This window comes from Chrysochloris asiatica, unplaced genomic scaffold (assembly GCF_000296735.1).
Source record: "Chrysochloris asiatica unplaced genomic scaffold, ChrAsi1.0 scaffold00027, whole genome shotgun sequence".
Classification (NCBI taxonomy): Eukaryota; Metazoa; Chordata; class Mammalia; order Afrosoricida; family Chrysochloridae; genus Chrysochloris; species Chrysochloris asiatica.
The window spans coordinates 19,966,726-19,985,623 of NW_006408545.1; the positions used below are offsets into that span (position 1 = coordinate 19,966,726).

Sequence of the window (18,898 nt, forward strand, 5' to 3'; positions counted from 1 at the left end):
TGCTGACCTTGTCCTAATTTAGTCCTAAGGAACTCTGGTAGCTTAGTGGTTATGATTTAGCAGCCCAACTCGTAACCACTATGCTACCAGAGCACCTTAGGACTAAATTAGGACAAATAAAATAAATCCTTGTATTTAGAGTGGATTCTCAAAGACTGCTCACAGTATTGTTGCCTTTTAATAGCCTACATAATTCTGCTGCCATAATCAAAGTAGTCAATTTTGGTTTATAATGACACATAACACTCCAACATTGAACAGTATAAACTATGATTACACCTCTCGTCTTTAAATGCATTTTAAGGGACTTGATTTTTTAAAAATATTTATCAATATTGATGGCATAACTTCATCTTTTAGAACCATGACGAAATTTAAGATGTAAGTTAATACACTGAGGAGCTATTCTGTAATCTGAATCAGGCCCACTACACTCTGTTCCTCATATTTCAGAGAGTAAATGAGTCTGGCATTTCGTATTTCTCAGAAAACAAGCTTTCTGACTCTAGTCTCACATCCCTTTAGATAATACCTACCTTGGGTTAAGACACTATGCTTTTGCTTCAGCTTTCGTAAAAGTTAGAAACAGGAACATTTATTTTGAAATATTTCTGCTCTTAAATAAAACTCTAATCATAAACACTGTCCATTTTGTACTCTGTGGTATTTCAGATTTTCTAACGGATAAAGTTCCAGTGATAAGGCAAGTTCTGTCCAGATCACTCCACTCAAGGTACTTTGCTGCTGTTCCTGGGGACAGAGAATCAATTCAGACTCAGCAACCTTATCAGTTCCAAGTAGAGGAATGGCCAGACCATGTGGTCACTGCCTTAGCTGGAGGAAAATGAAGAACTGAGAATAAAACAGCAAACTACCTAGATGTCTCTGAAGAATTATAGATAAATAACTGAAGGGATCCAGACAACTAGACAGCCTGCACCGCTGGAGCCCAGGCATTCCGGATACCCTGCTCACAGCCTCCAGGAGCCAGAAGGCCGGATGAGGAAAACACCACACATAACCATTCTTTTCAATCTACATTGAATTACATCAATTCTTGGCATTGTGGGAGAGGGAAGGTGGGTCCAAATAAAAGATGGTAGGTAGGCTATAGAAGGAAGTTGGAAACAACAATCTCTTATTAGGGAAAGAGAAACAGGAAAGGAGTTTTGTGGCCTCCCAATTTTCAGGTTTCTTGGGCAATGTTGTCTCCTCCCAAGAGTTGAAAACCCATGGCTGCCCTCAGAGCCCTGATTAATGGAAATGGAGGTTTTCAGAGGAGCTCCATAGTCTATTTAATTCTCCCCCTCCCTGACTCTAGAAATGCTTGATTTGGCTGTGTAAAAATAATTCTAATTATAGTGATTTACATGAAATACTTACCATTTATGCCTAATTATCTCACAGCACAATAACAATTATGCATACATTAAATGTGTCAGATTAACCTGGTTGTTATTCGATAACAAAAGTAAAGTGTTCATAAATGTTTATTCTTCATAGTTTGTTGCTCATATACCCTGGTCATCTGGCCATAACTCTTTCTACTAGAGAAAATATTGTCACATAGGTAAGTGATAGCAGCCTACTGTTTTGCCACTTCTTTTCATTGATTATTAAATCTGACATTTTGTGATTAAGGTACATTTTAATATTATAGCTTAGACTTATGTAGAAAGTTTCTTATGAGTGTAAGAGGAAAAAACGTGAGTCTACCACAATGAATATTTAAGTATCAATATTAAAAACAAAATTCAATGCCCTTCATGGTGTGAGTAAAACAGGGGAATAATGTTAAGATGCGTGGCTGTCTTTTGAATCTTGGTAGCGTAGTGGTTACGAATCGGGCTGTGAGCCTTAAAGTCAGTAGTTCGAAACTACCAGCCGCTCCACAGGAGAAAGATGAGGCTTTCTGCTCCCGTAAAGATTTACAGCCTCGGAAACCCTGTACAGGATCACTATGGGTCGGAACCGACTCGATGGCACTTAACAGCAACAGCAGCAACCATTGTAAACGGTTGGAGGAAGACAGGAATAGCCAGAAACATCACTACAGAAAACTTGTCAGTCTGTCTTCAGTCTACAACTGAGTGTAATACCCTAAAGGGGGCTAGAAGTTGTCCAGTAAACTTCCTGTGGAGCCTTTACATTGCATAAGACCATAGGTGGAATCCAGAACCCCATCCAGAATCATCTGAGGTAGGATATTTCCACCAGAAAGGACGAGCAGAACAGCCCAGAGCGGCCAGAAGAATAGACGATACTTCATGAAAAAAAGACTGGCAGGAAAAATCTGAAACAATAACGGCAGTCGGATTGCTTACTACAAGAACAAGTAAGTTGTTCACCTGGGAGTCATCAAGGCAAGTGATCGGGACCCCTCAGAGCAAACTCCCTTCCAAGACTGAGACTCAAGGGGAATACAAGCAGGCAGGTGGTCTGGCTGGTGACCACGTTGACCACCAATAAGGGGAAGAGGGGGAAAAACCAGCAATGAAGTTGTGAGCTAAGTCAAACCACATTCAATAGACCCCTGTGACCTAGGTGAAGACTTGGATGGCCAGCAGTTAGGCAAGACCCGGGGACTCCTGAGCCCAGAGGCAGTGACATGCCAACAGAGTACTAGAACATAGAGTGAATTGTCCAGCTGATAGGAAGTGAGGGGAGATATACAAGAACACCCATATTTGCAGATAGCACCCACTTGACCTGGCTTTGATGGCTGGATGATCAGAATTCGACTATAAGAAGAAAGGGAGGGGGGGAGTAACCTGCTACAATTTGACGAACTTTACCTATACTTACGGATGTAGTAGCTCAAAAAAGGGTACAAATCTTCACAGTGAGGATCACTCCCACCCCCTCAGTACATAGGATTGACAGGGAAGGGCAACTTAGACATTGGCTACCCAAAATGGGGGTGCCTATAAAGGCAAGAATGGAGTTCTGGTGTGGCACTGTGGGTTAATGCGCCAGACTGCAAAGCCGTTTGAACTGCAAGGTCGGCAGCTCAAGCTCACAACGACAACATAAAGGCAAGAAGTGACTGGATTACAAGCTTTCAAGAGGGAGCCTAGTTCCAGATGGGGGAGTGGGGGTAGAATCTCCACTGAATGATTTCCAATTTGTTAGGACCGGACTGGCAAAAGGAAAGTGGATAAGAATCTTGTAGTACAACAGTGAATAATTGCCATCAGAACTGACTGTGAGGGTAGGAAATATAGAGGTAGATGTTTTTTGACAAAAGAAGGGAAGAGATTAATTTTGCAGCCCAGGAGCGGAGGTCCCTGGGACCATCAGGTGAGAAGAGCAGAGATAGGGACCCTACCCAGAGAGGTAGAGACGCCAGGAATGGAGACAAAGACGATGATGTGGACAGATGGAGCAGCTGGGGACACTGAACTCAGGGAGGGAGAGGGGCTGTGTGCTGACACCCGGCGGATCTGTGGGGTGTACCCTTTGGTTATTTGATGTTGCATGAGGGGATTGTAATCATTGCAATGAAATGAAATACGATAGGATGAATGCAAAACTGATATTTTTTCCATGTAAACCTCACAATAAAAAACTTAAAAATATATATATTAACAAGAAAAAAAAAATTCAATGCCCTTAAAACCATAAATCATATATACCAGAATTAAGAACGCTACAAATAAAGTTTTTCTCCCACTGGAAAACCTAACAACCCAAATTTCCCTTCCCTTTTAACCAATGTTCTGGATTAAATTGTTCCCCCTAAAACTACTGGTTGTAAATCCTGACCCAAGTCATGATATTTTCAATAACCTCATATGCATGTGAAAGCTGGGCAGTGAGTAAGGAAGACCATAGAAGAATTGATGTTTTTGAGTTATGGTGTTGGAGGAAAATATTGAAAGTGCCATGGGCTGCCAAAAGAACCAATAGATCCATTTTGGAAGAAGTGCAGCCAGAGTGCTCCTTGGAGGCCAGGATGTCCAAACATCGTCTTTCATACTTTGGAGATATTGTCAGGAAGGACCAGTCGCTGGAGAAGGATATCATGTTTGGTAAGGTGGAGGGTCAGAGAAAAAGAGGAAGAGCCCCAACGAGGTGGATTGGCCAAGTGGCAGCATCAATAGACTCAAGCGTGGCCACAGTAGTGAGGTTGGCCCAGGACCTGGCAGTGTTTCGTTCTGCTGTGCATAAGGTCGCTATGAGTCGGTACCAACTCGATGGCACCTAACTACAACAAACCCATATTTGATTTTGATGATTCAGAAGATGAAATTTGGGATTTATGGGACAATGTGATGAGGTGAATATGTTTTGCATGTGGCAAGGACATGAATTTGGGGTGGGGGGGTTCAAAGGATGGATTGTTTTGGGTTGAACTGTGTCTCCCAAAAATATGTTTTAAATCCTAACCTGTATGTCTGACGTTGAGTCCTGGTGTGGTGGTATAGGGTAAGAACTGGACTGGATCTCCACCAGCTGTTCTCAGAAACCTCAAACAGAGTTGCTATGAGTGGAACCAACTAGAAGGCATAATAAACAACATTCCTGAAGCTATAATCCCCTTTGGGAGTGGGCTGTCTTTGTTATGTTAATGAGGTAGTCATAGTGTAGGGTGTGTCTTGAGTCAATCTCTTTTCAATAATAAAAGAGGTTAAACAAGCAATCCAGAGAAATACAAATGGAGGCAGAGGGCAAGCACATGAAAATTGAAAAGGGGGCAGAGATGACCAGCAGCAGAGTTCAAACAAGATCAACACCTTCCTTCAACAACAGAGAAGTAAGTGTCCAAGGCATAACTTGACATATGAGGCTCACAGGACAATGCCAGAGACTGATGCCTACTTCTTATTTGCAGAAGTCTGAGCCCAGAAGGCTGAGTGAAGCTGTTCATGCAGTAGGAGTTAGAGAAAGATGTTATCCTTTCTTCGACCTAAATTTGTTGTTGTTAAGTGCCATTGAGTCAGTTCTGACCCATAGCGACCCTGTATAGGGTTTCCAAAGAGCAGCTAGTGTGAGCTTGAACTGCTGACATTGCAGTTCAAACCAACTTTTCAGTGCAGCGCATTTAACCCACAGCGCCACACCAGGACTCCTTGACCTAAATAGATATCATAAAAGGTGTAAGGGAAAGGATGTCCCAGCAGCATGAGACGATGTGCAATGCTCCATCATAAGAGGTCAGTCAGGGAAGGGTACAATGCTGAAGTCCACAAGGGTGGTCTTGCAGAACCCACCGTGTCCCTCAACAAAGATTATCTGCTGCACCAAAGGGTCCAACAGCTATGTCACTCAAATTGTTCATCCCCCTCACTGTGACTCTAGCAGAGGACAAGAAGAAAAACTGAAGAGCAAATCACTTCCTCTTTCCTACTGCTGATCCCTAGGCTATGCCTGAGCTATTGTTAAGTGCCTTTGAGTTGGTTTAGACCCATAGCCACCCTATATAGGGTTTCCAAGGAGTGACTGCAGTTCAAATAAACTATGCAGTCCAGCGCATTAGACCACAGTACCAAAAGGAATGAGAAATGCTTTGAATTACATAGATGCTTTCAATGTTCTTTAATACCAGCATATAAAGTGGTTTGAATCAGTGAAGGTAAATAAAAGCTATGGCATATCAAGCGGTCAGGATTGGAGTTACATCAGAGCTTGTTTTAAAAAACAGGTGGGAACATTTCAAGCTGTTTCATGATAGTACCCTATTGTGTTTAATCCATTTAATACAATGCTTATGTTTTTAACTGTTTAATCTGTAATATTACACAAACCTCACCTTTGAAAAAAGACCCTCTGCCTCTATACTGTATCCTTTGAGGTCCTCATGTAATTTCTGCAAACACTGCATGACCCTTCTTTGATTTTCATCGTCCTTTAGCTCATGAGCTTTGATCAGAAAGTCATAGTGGTCCAGAGGTCCGTGGCAAGCAGCCAATGCTTTTGAGTAAGCCTCTGTTGCCGTAGTCAGGGGCACGCTGTCGGGTGTCTGAACTGTATAGGCTGTAAACAAAAGGACATATGTAAAATTTTAGACTTCCATAAAGAAGATATCACACAGTACTCTACATATGTTTATTAATGGTCACATTAAAACTTTCACCAATTATATCTGAGCAGTTTTTGTATATCATTTTTGTCAAAATAATAACACAAAACACATTTTGCACAGTAAATTGATTTATAATTGTTTCACTTTAATGGGATGCTATAAACCCCAAACCAATCATTTATCATTGGAATCTCTCTCCTAGAAAGTCCGGTGGGCTCTAGAGTCTCTACATTGCAATCATTCCATCCTGAGTTTATCAGATCCTGCCCAATGGCAGGGTTGGTGTCTTTCTTTGAGGAGGGCCTAGGCACTGAGGCAGAGCCGTAGAAATTAGGCACATAGGACTTTCTAACTGCTCCTTTACTTTCTATCTAAATTAACAAAACCTCGAATTGTTATTACACCGATGCCAGTTCTTTGTTGAAAAGATTTCTTCCCTTTTCCATAACATTTTGAGGGCTGAACACAGAGTGAGGACATAACACGGCATCTGTCTGAAAGATGGATAGTGTTCTGGTTCTTTTTACAGACTTTCCTGGGTCAGAAATGATTGGTTGTACTGACTTCCACTCATAATCCCTTCACCATCTGGGGCAGGTTCAACAAGCAAGTATGTTTAAGAAGCAAAAATTAATTACAGCAGCAATCTGACACATTTCTTAGACAAATATATCTCAAAGATACTTTGAGAGTATTTCATATATTTCACTGAATACCACACTTTGTTTGTGGCAATAATAAGAAAATGACTTACTAGGAGGACAATGAACAGTCACAACATTAGTCCCATATTTTTCCCGAGAGGGGTTAAAAATCATGAAATATCCCAATGTTCAGGATAGGGCAGGGCTGTCTGGCAATATCTATTCTCCCTTTCAGAACAGTAACTTTAGCTGAGCACATGACTGTCCAGGTAAATATTGTATTTTCTGGTCTCTTTTGCAGCTAGGTATGGTCACATATTGCTGTTGTTGTTAATTGCCTTCGAGTCGGTTCCAACTCATCGCAACCCTGTATAGGGTTTTCAAGGGTTTTAAATCTTTGTGGGAGCAGAAAGTCTCATCTTTCTCCCATGCAACTGCTGCCAGACTTGAACCACAGAACTTGTGGTTTGCAGCCCAGTGCTTACCATATGGAGCAATCAGGTTTTAACTAATGAGATGTGAGTAGATATGTACATGGTGGTGGTGGCTGTGTGCCGTGGAGTCGGTTCCGACTCACAGCAACCCTGTACAGGGTTTCCGAGGCTGTAAATCTTTACGGGAGCAGAACGCCTCATCTTTCTCCACAGAACGACTGGTAGTTTCAAACTGCTGACCTTGCGGTTCGCAGCCCTATTTGTAACAACTATGCTACCAGAGCTCCTATGTACATAGTCCTGGTCTATATACTTAAAGAGAAGGTGCATCCTCCCCTCTGCTTTTTCCTCCCCTCCCTCAGACTAGAAGGCAAGTGTGGTGACAGCACCTGGAAAAGCAACTGGGCAATGAGATACCCACAAAATGCTGAGCAAAGCAGAGCAACAAGTTAGAAGGAGTCCGGTTTCCCAGCAACATTGAGCTGCCAGACCAGCTCTGCAGTGTCTACCTGGATTTTGATGTAAAAGAACAATAAACTTCCATTCTGCTTTTAAAACTGCATGTTTTGGGGTCTTTTTGTTACAGAAGCATCAATTGTATCCAGCTAATATTCATATTCATGGAGCCCTAGTGTGGCACTGCAGGATAATGCACTAGACCGCAAGATCGGTCTGAATTGAAAGGTCAGCAGTTCAAACTCACCAGTTGCTTCTAAGAAACTCTATACAGGGTTGCTATGAGTCAGAACTGACTCTGGGCACTTAATAACAGCAACAACCATATTCACATGGGGAGTGCAATGGCTCCATACAATAAGCACTTGCCTGCAACCCACAAGGTTCATAGTTCAGCCCACTAGCCATTCTATGGGAGAAAGATGAGGCTTTCTGCTTCAGCAAAGACCTGAGGCCTCCAAAACCCTTCACAGGATCACTATGAGTTAGTACTGACTCATAGCAACCCTATGTACATCAGAATGAAACATTGCCTGGTTCTGGGCTAACCTTACTATTGTTGCCATGCTTGAGACCACTGATGCTGCCACTTTCCCAATCCATCTCGCTGAGAGTCTTCCTCTTTTTCTCTGACCCTTCACCTTACCAAACATGATATCCTTCTCCAGCGACTGGTCCCTCCTGATAATATCTCCAAAGTATGAGAGACGAAGTTGGGCCATCCTAGCCTCCAAGGAGCACTCTGGTTGCACTTCTTCCAACATAGATCTATTGGTTCTTTTGGCAGCCCATGGCACTTTCAATATTCTCCTCCAACCATAACTCATTATGGTCTTCCTTATTCACTGTCCAGCTTTCGAATACATATGAGGTTATTGAAAATACCGTGGCTTGGGTCAAGCGTACCTTAGTCCTCAAGCTGACATGTTTGCTCTTCAACACTTTAAAAAAGGTCTTGTGCAGCAGATTTGCCTAATGCAATACGTCATTTGATTTCTTGGCTATTACTTCCTTGTGTGTTGATGGTTGATCCGAGAAAAATGAAGCCTTTGACCGCTTCAATCTTTTCTCCATTTATGTGGATGTTGTTTATTGGTCCAGCAGTGAGGATTTTTGTTTTCTTTACATTGAGATGCAATCCATACCGAAGGCTGTGGTTTTTGGTCTTCATCAGTAAGTATTTTCAGTCCTTTTCACTTTAAGCAAGCAAGGTTGTATCACCTGAATATTGCAAGCTGTTTATGAGTCTTCCTCCAATACTGATACCACATTTTTCTTCATAGAACCCAGCTTCTCGGATTATTCACTCAGCATACAGGTTGAATAAGTATAGTGAAAGAACACAATCCTGTCTATCGCACACCTTTCCTAATTTGAAACCATTCGGTGTTCCCTTGTTCTATTCACTGCCTCTTAGTGTCAGGTTTCTCATGAACACAATTAATTGTTCTAGAATACTCATACTTCACAATGTTGTCCATAGCTTGTCATGATCCACACAACTGAAGGCCTTTGCATAGTCAATAAAGCACAGGAAAACATCTAAATATTCATATAGGAGCCTCAAACCTACTACCTGTCTGTCAGTTTGCCCTACTATGGTGGCTTGCATGTTACTGTGCTGCCAACTAGGCCACAAGATATTTCAAATACCAGCAGAGTCACCTATGAACGATGGATATCAGTGAATCTTCCAGATTGAGATGGACTAGAAAGAAAAACCTAGTAATCTAACTCTGAAAAATTGTTGTTAGGTGCTGTCCAGTGGGTTCTGACTCATTGTGATCCTATGCACAACACAGCGAAACACTGCTTGGTCCTGTGCAATCCTCACAACTGCTATTATGTTTGAGTCTATTGTTGCTGCCACTCTGTCAGTCCATCTCCTTGGGTGTCCTCTTATTTTTCATAAACGCTGTACTTGATCAAGCATGATGTCCTTTTCCAGGGAGTGATCCTTTCTGACAACATGTTCAAAGAATGAGAGATGAAGTCTCACCATCCTTGCTCCTAAGGAATAGTCTGGCTGTACTTCTTTCAAGATAGATTTCTTTGTTCTTTTGGCAGTCCATGGTACTTACAATATTCTTCACCAACACCACAATTCAAATGCATCATTTCTACTACAGTTTTTCTTATTCACTGTCCAACTTTCACATGTATATGAAGTAATTGAAAATATCATGGCTTGAGCCAGGCGTACTTAGTCCTCAGACTGATTGACACCTTTTGTTCTTGACTATTTTAAAGAGGTCTTTTGCAGCAGATTTGCCTAATGCAATAAGTCATTTGATTTGATTCCTTGAGTAGCTAAGCAAAATGAAGTCTTTGACAACTTCAGTTTTTCACCGTTTACCATGATGTTATTTGTTGGTCCAGTTGCAAGAATTTTTATTTGCTTTTTAAAACTGAGGTGTAAGCCATACTGAAGGCTGTAGTCTCTGATCTTCATCACTAAATAGTTTAAGTCTTCTTCATTTCCCACAAGCAAGGATGTATCATCTGCATATCAGATGTTGTTAATTACTCTTCCTCCAATCCTGATGCCATGTTCTTCTTTACATAATCTGTTTCTGGAATAATTTGCTCAGCACACAGATTGAGTAAGTATGATGAGAGGATACAACCCTGGTGCACACATTTCTGATTTTAAACCATTCACTATCCACTTGTTCTGTTCTAGTTACTGCCTCTTGGTCTATGAACAGATTCCTCATGAGCACAATTAAATGCTCTGTAATTCCCATCACAATGGTATCCATAGTTTTCTATGACCCACACAGTCAAATGCCTTTGCACAGATTGTAAAGCACAAGTAAACATCTTTCTGGCATTCTTTGTTTGCAACCAAGATCCAATTGACATCAGCATGATATTCCTCGTTCCATATCCTTTCTGAATCCGGCTTGAATTTCTGACAGCTCCTTGTAGATGTATTTCTGTAACTGTTTCTGAATTATCTTCAGCAAAATTCTTCTTACATGAGATATCAATGACATTGTTCAATGATTTCAGCATTTCACTGGGTCACCTCTCTTTGGAATGGACATAAATATGGATCTCTTCCAATCGGTTAGCCAGGTAGTTGTCTTCCAGATTTCCAGGAATAGACAATTGAGCACCGACAGGTCTGTATCGGTTTGTTGAAAGATTTTAATTTGTATTCCATCAATTCCTGGAGACTTGTTTTCCACCAATGCCTTCAGTGCAGCTTTGACCTCTTCCTTTAGTACCATCAGTTCTCAATTATATACTAATTCTTGAAATGGTTGAGCATTGACCAATTCTTTTTGGTACACAGGTATAACTAGTTTTTAAAAATCAGTCCATGAAAATCTTACGATCACTACAGAACATTGCCCAGCTTGCTTGCTTTGAACTCATCAGAAAGAATCAATCGTTGGAGGAGGGCATCATGTTTGGTGAGCAGAAGACCAATGCGATTAAGGAAGAGGTAACATGGACTGACAAAATAGTCACAACAATTTAACTGAACTGCTGGAGACCATGAGGATGAAGCAAGACCAGGAAGCATTTTGTTCTGTTGTACCTAAGGTTGCCATGCTTCAGAGTGGGCCCAAGGGAAGCTAACAACAGCAGGTGTACAAAAGAGAATATGACTGTGGGTCTCCTGGAATACTGAGCCTCAGAGTTCACTGGATTCACTGTTAAAGCTGGAGGCATAGGTTTAGGGTCCCTAATGGTTCCCAGAAATCTCATGATATTAACCAAAGAAAAATGCTCTTCTCCACTCCTTCCTTTAATTCTCTGCTGTCAACCAAGTGAGAAATCTGAGAGTAATACTAATACTAATTAGTAATACTAACTTCCTTCTCTTCCTGGATAGAAACCTCTTCAACATCCCTCAACCAGGTTCCCAATCAACCATCAATGCTTGTCAATTGTTACATCGTAACATCTCTCCATACTACATTCTCCATCCTCATAGCATTGCCCTTCCTTGGGTTTCTCCTCATTGCTGGCTAGGACTATGACAGTATCTTCCCTGCCTCTGATACCTCCCCTGCCTGAAATTCACCACTACCACAACCAGTAAATTACATCATGATAAATGGAGGATAGATTGAAGTTGTCAAAGACTTTAGTTTGCTTGGATCCACAATCAACACTCATGGAAACAGCAGTCAAGAAATCAAATGACATATTATACAGACAAATCTGCTGTACAAGAGCTCATTAAAGTGTTCAAGAGCAAAGATATTAGTTTAAGAACTAAGGTACACCTGAAAATACCCAAGCCACAGTATTTTCAATAGCCTCATGCATATGTGAAAATTAGACAATAAATAAGGAAAACTGTAGAAGAATTGATGTGTTTGAGTTGTAGTGTTGAAGAAGAATATTTAAGATACCATGGACTGCAAGAAGAACAAATAGGTCTGTGTTAGAAAAAGAACCACCGGAGTGCTTCTAGAAACCAGGATGGTAAGACTTTGTTTCTCATACTTAGGACACATTATCAGGAGGACCAGTCCCTGGAGAATGACATCATACTTGGTAAAGTGGAGGATCAGAAAAAAAAAAGGAAGACGCCTAAAAAGATGGACCGGCACAGTAGCAGTAGCATTGGGCTCAGGAATTGGGAGGATGGTGCAGGACCGGGCAGTGCTTCATTCACTCTGTTGTGCTCAAAGATCACTATGAGTCAGAACTAACTCAGCAGCACCTAGCTACAACAACAACCCTGAAGATAACTTCCACAAACTGCAGGGATGATCTTGCTACACGCTAAATGGGGTTTTATCACTCTTATGTAAAATTCATTTCACTGTTTAAAGAAGTCGTTTTCAAATTGCATAATAACAGCAGCATCTTTTTACATACAAAAGTTTTCATGGAATCTTCAATTTCCTAAAGAGAAAAGTGGGGCCAGGAGAGCACCAAGTCCCACCTTGTTGGCATCTCCTCAGTTCCACACTCACACCAATTCTGTGATTCCAGCAGCCCTGGAGGCCACCTTCTGGTCACTTTTGAGTCACATTCGATATGGACAGTGTGCAGAAAAGTTAACAGAGCAGGCCTGAGGTTGTATCCTCAGAAAGGTCTGTGAGTTTGGTCCCTGATTGTCATTCAGAAGGCCCTTGGTTGTCACTCCCATCATTCCCAGAAAGGGTGATAATGGCCCACTGTGCTTAAACTGTTTTCTCAATATACAAGAACAATGTAGTTTATGTAAAACATCTGTTTTCCTTCTATAAGTCTGGATTTGGGGGTGGTGGTAGGCAGAGGGTACCTGCAAAAGCAGTCTCCCATAAAAATCCCAGGCACTGAGTCTCTAGAGAGCTTTCCTGTTAGAAAACATTTCACAACTGTAGTCACAATTAGTTCCCAAAGGACTTAAGGGTATTCTGCATGCCTACACAGGAAGGGGACTCTTGGAAGTTTATGACCAGTTTTCCTCCAGATATGCCTACCTCACTAGTGTTATTGTTCATCTTATAAACAAGTGCAGCTCTTACTGAAACCAAGGGGAAAGAGAAAAGAACGGGTGGTAGACACAGAGTCCTCACCCTTTGTTGATTGTGCTTTGAATGGTTTTACTGTAATAAATCATAGTTGTGATACAGTTATCTGATGAATCTTGTGAGTCCTAGTCAATCACCAAACCTCGGGGTGGTCCTGGAGATCCCCAGCACAGACAGCATCCTCATTTCTGGGGTCCAATGCATTCATAATATCGTTCCAACCTGAATTTCCAGATTCATCTCCCACGACTCTCCAAAATACAACCATTGATTAAGAAGCAGTTGGGTACCTACCACATGCCAATATCAAAGTTGTTTGTCTTTTTAAGCAGTGATGATGGGACAAAATATTAGAGCAGTAATATATAAACCCTATCTGTTAGTAGTGGGCCCAGGTAACACTGTAGCAAGATTGGCGTTTGAAACCCACTCGCTGCTCTGTGGGAGAAAGAGCAAGCTGTCTGTGCCCACAAATATTTAGTCTTAGAAGCCCTAGCTAGGATTGCTATGAGTTGGAATCGACTTAATAATGGTGGACTTGTTTTTTTTGTTTGTTTGTTTGTTTATCTGGTGTTAGTATACAAAATGAATCTGGGTAAAGAGACTAGTTAAAAACTATTCTGAGTGGGAAATAATACAGACCTAAGTTAGGATGGTCAATAGCACAAATGAGTCCTGGTGTGGCACTGTAAGATAAGCACTGGACTGCTAACTGCAAAGTCTGCAGTTCAAACCCACCAGCTACTCTTGGGAACAAAGTCATTATAAGTCAGTACTGACCTGACAGCACATAACAGCAACAACAGCAGAAATGTTAGGGAGCTAGGTAGGCTGGATAATACAAAGGGAGACTCAATAATAGGGGCTGCCCTCTAGCCAAACTGGATTACTTACCAGGTCTCAAACATTTCTCATTTTTTCATTTCACACTTCCATTCATACAGATTTTCATACCTGGACAGCCTCCTTTTCCTCCAACCCTCTGCGAGCCTTCAAATTCAGCTCCACAAGATCCTCCCCATCCTTCAAGGTCCTTCAACTTCTTACTACCAGACTTCCAAACTCTGTAGCTGCCCCCATCCTATTCTCTTTCCCTAGACTACAGCCTAAGATCTATACTCATCTATAAGGGAAACAATAGCACAAGTAATGAAGGCACCTTAGAATAATCAAACATCCAGTTGAGATCAAAAGGGCAGCATTTACCCAAGGCTCTGACAAAGTTCCGAAGAGTTAGGAAAGAAGAAGGAATGGAAATGGGAACCACAGGGAGGAAGGATGCTACTCTGAGCAGATTGAAATCAGTTAGATGAAGCAAAGTGTATATGAACTGTTGACTATAAAACTGATGATCTGCTCTGTAAACCTTCACCTAAGTCACAATTAAAAGTTTATTTAAAAAAAAACAAAATACTCATCTCTCCTTTCTTCAAATGCCAATTCCTTCACTTGTATTCAATTTCTTTCAAGCTTTTTCTTTCAAGCTTTTCTGATCCTCATTTTATGTCATGATCAATATACACACACATATAACTGATAACTGTTTCGTGAAATGAAATATTAAATAAAAGTATGAAACAGTATGAAAAACAATCCTTTATGCATGATACACACTGATGTTGTTGTTGTTAAGTGCCGTTGAGTGATTTCCGATTCACAGCGACCCTGTATAGGGTTTTCGAGGAGCGGCTGGGGAGTTTGAATAACTAAGTTTGCAGTTCAAATTAACCTTCTGGCCTAGTGCCTATCCTACAGAGCAACACCAAAGCTTCTATGATACACTCTAGTATTGAGTATATATAGTATTTAGTACATAAACTACCAGCTGTTCCGCAGGAGAAAGATGAGGCGTTCTGCTCCTATTAAGATTTACAGCCTCAGAAATCCTGAACAGGGTCGCTATGAGTCGGAACCGACTCCACGGCACATAACAACAACAACATATATATATATATCAGAGAGAGAGAGACAGTTAGATACAGATAGCTAGATGGATTGATGGATGGATGGATGCCAGGTCCCTGGGTGGCATGGTGTAAGTCACTTGAGCTCATCTATAACCAAAGCGTTGGCAGTTTGAATCCACCTACTGGTGTCACAGAAGACTTTTTTTTTTATCAACTTCTGTAAGATTAGTCATTGAGAATGCTATGGTCACGGTTCTGCTCTGAAACAAATGGGTCGCCATGAGTTGAGTCTACTCAACAACAGTGGGTTTGGTTTTAGTTTGGACAGATATAGATGTAAATGCTGTGCAAAGAACCACTAGATTTAGTTATACTAAATGCCATGCATTTTACTTATGTACCTTTTTGTCTCCCAACTAGAATACATGTCTGTTGAAGGCAGTGCTGCATATCTGTTTTGTTCAATGCTGTGTCTTCATAAGTGGTGCCTGGTACACACCAAAAGGCCAAGCCTGTTGCCATCGAATTGATTCCACTTCATAACAACTCTATATAAGATTTCCAAGGCTGTTGATCTTTATGGGAGCAGACAGTCTCATCTTTCTCCCAAGGGGCAGCTGGTGGTTTGCAGTGAGCAGCCCAACACTTACCCCACAGTGACATATGGTAGGTGTTTATTAAATATTTCTTGAATATTCTCCCTTTTCAGAGAGTTTATCCTCTTCACTAGCTACCTCTGTCCTATATCATAACCTTCCCCTCACTATTAGTTCCTTCCCAAGAATTCAACCCATTACAAAAACAAAGGAATAACAATCCCACCAACAAAACCTCCTTGACTTCACAGTCATCGAATATCTGTCCTCTCTCCTCCCATTCACAGCCAGGCTACTGGAAAGAGTTGCTTCTTCTGAGCACTCCCTCACATCCAGCTTACTTCTCAACCCCTAGGATCTGCCTTCTATTGAGAAGGCCTCTGCCAAGGTTACCCAAGGCCTGTGGTTACTAAACCCAATAGCTATTCCTCAGTCCTCATACTACAACTGCAAAACACCTCATATTTAAGAGTTATACACAGGGCCTGGAGTAACAGAGGAAGAAAGAGAGTTAAGAATAGAAGAAAACAGGAAGTGTGTCTCATTGTTTCCATGAACAACTGCTTCCTCTGCCACGAGACCAGAACTGGATCATGTCTTCCTACCATTACTGAACATTTTTATCACAGAAGCTATAGAAGAATCCTGTTTAAAAGGAAGAAAACACAGAAAAGAATTTCAAATTCTCATGAATTCCAAACTTTCTGGAACCAGTGAGGCTGGATGAAACCTCCTGAAACTATTGCCCCAAGGTAATCTTTAAATCTTAAACCCTTAAAGTCTTCTTACAACCAAATAATTGTTGCTGTTATTGTTGCAAGGAGTTGTCCAGTCAGTTCCAACTCATAGCACAACAGAACTAAATACCGCCCGGTCCTCCGCTACCTTCACAATGGTCACTACACTTGAGTCCATGGCTGCTGCTATTATACAATCCATCTCATTGGGGGTCTTCCTCTTTTTCATTGACCCTTCACTTTACCAAGCATGATATCCTTCTCTAAGGACTGGTCCCTCTTGATAACATGCCCAAAGTATGAGAGACAAAGTCTCACCATCCTGGCCTCTAAAGAGCTTTCTGGCTGTACTTCTTCCACGGCAGATTTACTGCTATTTATAAGGTTTTCAGTGGTTAAACATTCAGAAGTAGTCCACCTTTCCATCTTCCTAGTCTGTCTTAGTCTGGAAACCTGTCCACCATGGGTGACTCTGCTGGTATTTAAAATACTGATGGCATAGCTTCCAACATCACAGCAACATGCAAGCCACCACAGTACGACAAACTGACAAACAATAGTTAGCATAAGTAATAAAAAATGTCACCTTGAGCATTATGCTCTTTTAAGATCTATATGGGATCAAAGTAACAACAGCAACTCAAAAGATTAGGTAGGAACCTTAGGAGGTAGCCAGTGTATGTTAATGAGAAAGGAACACCTCAGGAAAGGAACGTGAAAATGGATACACAACTTGAAGAATGTCATCAGTGATGCTGAGTTGTACCTGCAGAATGGCATTCTTTTGCTGTGTATATTCTCAATAACAACAACAAAAAGTTATTCACAAGATATATCCACACTGAGGGCAAAAATACATTGTTTCTCTTGGTATCTGCTATTTGAGACACTAAAAGTTCTTTACTTATCTTTTATTTTATTTTTATTTTAACTAATCTAATCTCTTTATTCAAACCCACCAGCCACTCCTTAAAAGCCATATATAAAGGATCACTATAAGCCAGAACGATAATATCTTTATTTAGTAATCTATTCTTCATTTCCAATACTCAGAAAAGGTAGCCAAGGCGCACTGAAGACCAATTCAGCAAGGCATCAATCCTTCTAGTCAGCAGATAGACAAAGGGTCAGTCAGGCAAGATACTCAAGGCTAAGAGACTAGTCAGCTTAGGTCTGGATAGCAGCTGGATCAATTGAAACACAAAAGACTTCTCACAAGCCATACTGAATCAAATGTGTTACGACATCAGAGTAGACAAATTGCGGGCTGCTGCTGCCATGTTATTTTGATTTGTATTAATTTGTCTTATTGTACTCCAAACGGACAGCGGAAAAATGCCACACTGAAGTTCCACACACTAATCTGCAAACATAAATAAAAAAATTTTAGAGGCCTCCCCTCCAAAAATTTGCACTGTTCTTTCTAATCCCTCAAATGTGCACCTCTGCCATCACTTTCTCCTAAACTAAATTCCAGGAAGGACCCGGTACTCCATAGCCCACTTTGCCATAAGATTTAGTCAATATCTTCATGTCCTGTGATCTTATAAATTATCTGAACAATTTATTATAACTTTATAGATAGCATTTTAACCATTACTTTTACCTTCCCCATGGAAGAAAAGTAATGAATTTCTACAGAATTTGCATATATTTGTGATTACTTTGGGTTCTGCCAGTTTTTACGTTTTCATCTGAAAACATAAATGTGGAACAAATAAAATACTCCTCAAGTTCTGCAATCCTGCAGTTTATACATTCCATTTAACTCACTAAAGATAAAAACAGAATAAACCACAGTAGCTCTGCTCCTTTAATAATACTTGGTAGCTCACAGTACAAAACAAAAAAGACAACCCAAAAACACAAATAAGAAAGAAATGAGACAAAACAGGACTAACTAAGGGGCTCGGATACACGGCATAAATACACTATCAAATGTAACCAAAAACACACAAACAGAAGACCAAGTAGATGATTGTTTTTGTTAAATGCTGTCGAGTCGATTCCGATCCAAAATGACCCTGTATAGGATTTCTGAGGAGCTGCTGGTGAGCTTGAACCACTGACCTTGCAGTTCAAATGGACCTTGAAGTCAGTGCATTAACCCGCATTGCCACACCAGGACTTTAGAGTGATGCAAATCAAAACAACAATAAAATATCATCATACTCCAGCATTAATAGCAAAGCCTGGGAAGGACCCTCCTACATGACTGTGTAAGACTATAAAATGGTGCAAACACTGTGGACAACAGTGCTTTCTCAAAATGTTGGAAATAGAAATACTGTATGACCCAGCAATCCCTCTACTTGGTATAGATCCTCAAGAAATAAGAGTTTTGAAACAAATAAAAGCACACTTATCATTGCAGCATTATTGACAATAGCAAAAAGGAGACAGCCTAATGGCCCATCAGCCCAAGAGTGGTTAAACACACTTGGATACATACAAACAATGGAATACTATAGAATGTTGAAAAATAATGTATAAGAGACAAAGTTTGGTCATCTTGGCCTCTAAGGAGCACTCTGGCTGCACTTCTTCCAAAATGGATCTATTGGTTCTTTTGGCTTCCCGTAGTACTTTCAATATTTTCCTACAACACCATAA

General features: G+C 40.9%; 1 protein-coding gene across 1 annotated transcript in view; it reads right to left on the reverse strand.

The window, feature by feature from the left end:
- LACE1 (lactation elevated 1) overlaps positions 1-18,898 on the reverse strand; it is a 309,080-nt gene that overhangs the window by 259,462 nt on the left and 30,720 nt on the right. Inside the window, exon 2 of the mRNA XM_006839948.1 lies at positions 5,753-5,976. Within this exon, the coding sequence (XP_006840011.1) occupies positions 5,753-5,976 (224 nt within the window). The remainder of the gene's footprint in view (positions 1-5,752; positions 5,977-18,898) is intronic.